The sequence below is a fragment of the Magnolia sinica genome, chromosome 10 (genome assembly GCF_029962835.1).
Source record: "Magnolia sinica isolate HGM2019 chromosome 10, MsV1, whole genome shotgun sequence".
Lineage (NCBI taxonomy): Eukaryota > Viridiplantae > Streptophyta > Magnoliopsida > Magnoliales > Magnoliaceae > Magnolia > Magnolia sinica.
Genome location: NC_080582.1, coordinates 71,922,126 through 71,926,882, shown reverse-complemented (window position 1 = coordinate 71,926,882; position 4,757 = coordinate 71,922,126). Strand labels below are relative to the sequence as shown.

Here is a 4,757-nt window from a genome sequence, read left to right as displayed (position 1 = left end):
CCTGCCACCAGCCAATGGCTACTGGTCGGTGCTCTGTGGGCCCCACCATGACGTATTTGTTTCATCCATGCTGTCTACCCACTCTTCTATATCATTCTATGGTATGAGCCCAAAAATGAGGTTGATCCAAATCTCAAATGGACCGCACAGTGTTAATTAAAAAACCACCGTTAAAAAATTCTTGGGGGGGACAAAAGTTTTGGATCAAGCTAATTTATATTTTCCCACTTCATCTTAAGTCTGGATGACCTAATCAACCGTTAGATGTCAGATAACCATTACCGTGGGCCCTAAGAGGTTTTTAATGGTGAAAATTCAATCACAACTGTTTTCCCATGGTGTGGTCCACCAGCTATTTAGATCTGGCTCATTTTTAAAAAAAAACCCTAAGATTATCTTTCCAAAATAGATAGACGGCGTGGATAGCATCCTGTAGCCACTGATTTTAGATGGCTAGGATCATTCAATATTCAACATAACATCCATCCACCACGTCTGACCTAGAAGTCGGATGGTTCGGATACCGGTGAGCATGTGCGACGGTCAACGCAAATGTGTAAAAAGAACAGGTTGCCAACTACGTACGCGGATTGCTTGTGTGGTCCACACCACCCACCTCGTGTTGTGTGTTGACGTGGGCCTTATCATGATATATGTATTATATCCACACCGTCCATCTATTTTGTGAGATTATTACAGGACATGAGCAAAAAGTGAAGTAGATCCAAAGGTCAACTAGACTCTAACATAAAAGGTAGGGGATTGAACGCCTACCATTGAAAACTTTCTGTGGTCCACGAAAGTTTTTGACAATGATATTTGTCATTTGTGTTTTCCCTTTGTCCACGTTCGTGTGACCTTTGTAACAGGTTGGATGGTAAATAAGGTCCTTAGGAATGTTTCAACGGTGAGTGTCATTTTCCACTGTGAGGTGGTCCACTTGCTTTGGATCTGATTTATTTTTGAGATTATGTTCTCAAATGATCTAGAAAAATGGATGGACGGTGCGGATATAACACATACATCATGGTGGGGCCATATAATTTTACAACGTCAACACACCATCGTGTGTGCCAGACCACGCAATCCGCGTCCGCCAACTACTCCTGGATTCTTTCTCCGATTTTAAAAATACGAGCATCAATGCTTAGGGCCCACCAGTAGAACGGCCTAGATTAACCACCCTGTATTTCCAACTGTCAGGTATTGAGCGACGAACATCTCGCTCATCCAGCGCGCCGAACGGCAGAAGACAAAAGCCCTCTACGCCGCACCCAAAGAGAACCGGCAAAAGCTGGAAATCTCACCGATGAAGACAATGACGAGAAAACTCCTCTTTCTTCCTTTTCCCGACCAAATCCAAGCATTTTCCTACAAAAATACCCTTTTGCCCTAGAGATCTATACACCTCCATGGCGTACCACCCGAATCCGTGTTCCCTCATTCTCTTCCTCCTCCTTTTCTTCTCCCTCTCCGATGCGGGGCCCACCAAAGACTGCCTTAAAACCAGCCCTCTCATCGACTTCGAGTCGGACTTCTCTATGGTCCAGCACCAATTACGTGGCGTCATCCGAATCGTCGACGACTGCTCCTTCAACGTCTCCGAATTCGACATGATCGAGGGCTCGGATGTCGTCTGGTGGGGTGCGCTCCGCGATGATTTCGGCAACATCACGCAGGGCTTCCAGATCTCAGATCAAGGGCTGAACCGGACTTACAGGAATGAGAGCTTCGTCGTGCGTCTGTCGAACCACACGTGGGATGAGATCGGCGTGGTCGCGGTGTGGGACAGGCCGACCGGGTCAGATTTCGGCCATGTCGTGATTCGTGGCGCGATCAACGGCTCGGATTCGAGCTCTGTCCTGCCACCTGCGCCGGCCCCGTCGCCATCCCCGCCGCTTGTTGGGAGGCGGGCCCACAGGCAGCCCACGATGTTCGACAACTGCAAGACACTTTCGCCTGAGTTCCGCCTCCGGTGGACTCTGAACCCTGAGATGGATTCGATCGACATTGGGCTGGAAGCTGCTGCCGGATCCCAGTCCTACATGGCGTTTGGGTGGGCCGAGCCGGGGTCGTCATCGTCGCTCATGCTCGGTGCCGATGTGGCAGTGACCGGATTCATGGAGGATGGGATGCCATTCGCCGATGACTATTTCATCACCAAGTACAGTGAGTGCTTGCTGAGCAAGGACGGGACGGTCCAGGGCGTGTGCCCGGACACGATTTATGAAGGGTTAGATCGTGTCACAGTCAACAATACCCGTTTGATCTATGGCCACCGCCAGGACGGAGTATCATTCATCCGCTACGCGCGGCCGCTTGAATCAGTAGACCGTAAGTATGATGTGCCCGTGAACATGACCAATAACATGACTGTGATCTGGGCACTGGGGCTGATCAGGCCGCCTGATGCGCTTCGCCCATATTACCTACCACAGAACCACGGTGGGCCACCCCATGTGACATTTGGGCATTTGAGCCTTAATGTATCGGAGCGAGTAAACGAATGCCTGGGGCCGTTGGAGGCGAAAGACAGTGAAGACCAAGATCTTATCTTTGCTGATGGGAAGACGCCTCTGGTTGTTGTGTCCGGGCCTGCATTGCATTACCCAAACCCCCCGAATCCTTCAAAGGTTCTTTACATTAACAAGAAGGAGGCACCAGTGTTGAGGGTCGAGAGGGGGGTCCCGGTGAAGTTCTCAATTCAGGCGGGACACGACGTTGCACTTTACATCACATCTGATCCGATTGGTGGGAATGCGACTTCAAGAAATATGTCTGAGGTCATCTATTCTGGTGGACCGGAAGCCGAAGGTGTGCCTGCCACCCCGATGGAATTAGTTTGGTTGCCCGATCGGAATACTCCAGATCAAGTCTATTATCAGTCGGTTTATGAGCAGAAGATGGGCTGGAAGGTTCAGGTGGTTGATGGTGGTCTTTCGGATATGTATAACAACAATGTTGTTCTCGATGATCAGCAAGTAACATTGTTTTGGACACTAACGGATGGTTCGGATTCAATATCAATTGCAGCCCGAGGTGAAAAGAAAAGTGGTTATCTTGCAATTGGGTTTGGTGGTGGCATGGTGAATAGCTTTGCATATGTGGGTTGGATCGACAACAGCGGCAAAGGCCGTGTGAGTACCTATTGGATAGATGGGCAGGATGCACTGAGTGTACATCCGACGGCTGAGAATCTGACACATGTACGATGCAGATCTGAAAATGGTATCATTACATTTGAGTTCACCCGTCTGTTGGCACCTTCATGTAGCGGAAGGTTGGAATGTAACAACATCATCGATCCAACAACGCCTCTTAGAGTCATTTGGGCGATGGGCGCTCGATGGTCCGAAGGTCATTTGAGCGAGAGAAACATGCATTCTGTTACAAGCAGTCGGCCTGTCCGGGTGCTGCTGATGCGTGGGTCCGCTGAGGCAGAAGAAGATCTACGCCCAGTTCTAGCCGTTCACGGGTTCATGATGTTCGTTGCGTGGGGAATCCTACTTCCTGGCGGAATAATATCAGCAAGGTACTTGAAACACGTGAAGGGTGATGGGTGGTACCAAATTCATGTCTACTTGCAGTATTCAGGGCTTGCGATTGTCTTACTTGGGGTTCTCTTTGCTGCTGCTGAGCTTCGGGGATTTTCCATTAGCTCGGTACATGTGAAGTTCGGATTGACTGCCATTCTTTTGGCGTGCATGCAGCCAGTGAATGCATCCTTACGGCCTAAAAAGCCGGCAAATGGGGCGGAAATTTCTTCAAAGCGGGTCATTTGGGAGTATGTGCATGTAATTATTGGGAGATGCGCCATTATAGCAGGGACCGCAGCACTGTTTAGTGGTATGAAGCATTTAGGAGATAGATATGGGGGTGAAAACGTCCAAGAACTTTATTGGGCTTTGATAGTATGGTTTTTAATCCTTATTTTCACAGTTGTATACCTGGAGTATTGTGAAATGAAGCGAGGAAGGGAAGAGATATTGGGAAACGGCAATTGGGTGTTGGGGAATAGTGAGGAAGATGACTCCGTTGATCTTCTTCAGCCTAACAGAACATTTATTGAGTATGAATCGCATCCGTCGCAACTGATGGAAGTTCAGCTTGAACCCTTGACCAGATAGACAAATTTGTTTCATTGTTTGCTTTGTTACATACAAACTCACGGCTCATTTCTGCTTAGGTTTTGAATATATATATTTTTTGAATTCTAGAGGAGTTTGGAGCTGTGGGAGTCCCGCCTGAACTTGAAAAGATCTTTGCAAACCATTGAATGGTTTTTCTTTCACAGAATTCTTTTTCCTGCTAACTGATCTGTCACAATGAGCAAGTACCCTGTGAGATGTAATTTGTATATCTGATACATTTTTGGTATATAGAGGGAACGATTATATTATCTTGAGATGTGTTTGCTCAGTCTTGCAATTTGGCTCATTATCTTGTTAGACTGTTTTCACTTTACATTGTGTAGAAGAAATATTTAGTCTTTTCAATGTGCATTGCAATTCAGATGCTCAGTGCTGCAAGTTGGCTTGTTGTTTTGTTAGATGATAACCATCTACATTGTGTAGAAGAATACGTAGCTTTTACCAAAAAAGAAGAAGAAGAAGAAGAAGCTTGGCATGGGCCAAAATTCCCTGGTGCTTTCCAAATTCTTCCGATCGTCTGCTAAAAGCTTAGCATGGGCCAAAGTTAGGAAAACAAAGAACTACGGTCTGGAGAATGAGCCTACTGGCTGTTTGGTGGTCGGTGTG

At 47.4% G+C, this 4,757-nt stretch overlaps 1 protein-coding gene across 1 annotated transcript; it reads left to right on the top strand.

The window, feature by feature from the left end:
- Positions 1 to 1,259: 1,259 nt before the first annotated feature.
- Positions 1,260 to 4,405, top strand: LOC131216964 (cytochrome b561, DM13 and DOMON domain-containing protein At5g54830-like). Its single transcript, XM_058211611.1, has one exon. It carries the CDS (start codon positions 1,413 to 1,415, stop codon positions 4,125 to 4,127), a length of 2,715 nt encoding a protein of 904 aa, XP_058067594.1. The 5' UTR covers positions 1,260 to 1,412; the 3' UTR covers positions 4,128 to 4,405.
- Positions 4,406 to 4,757: the final 352 nt, after the last annotated feature.

Excerpts from the sequence above, each read along its gene's own strand:
- LOC131216964 (XM_058211611.1), top strand. The coding sequence starts at position 1,413 with ATGGCGTACCACCCGAATCCGTGTTCCCTCATTCTCTTCCTCCTCCTT.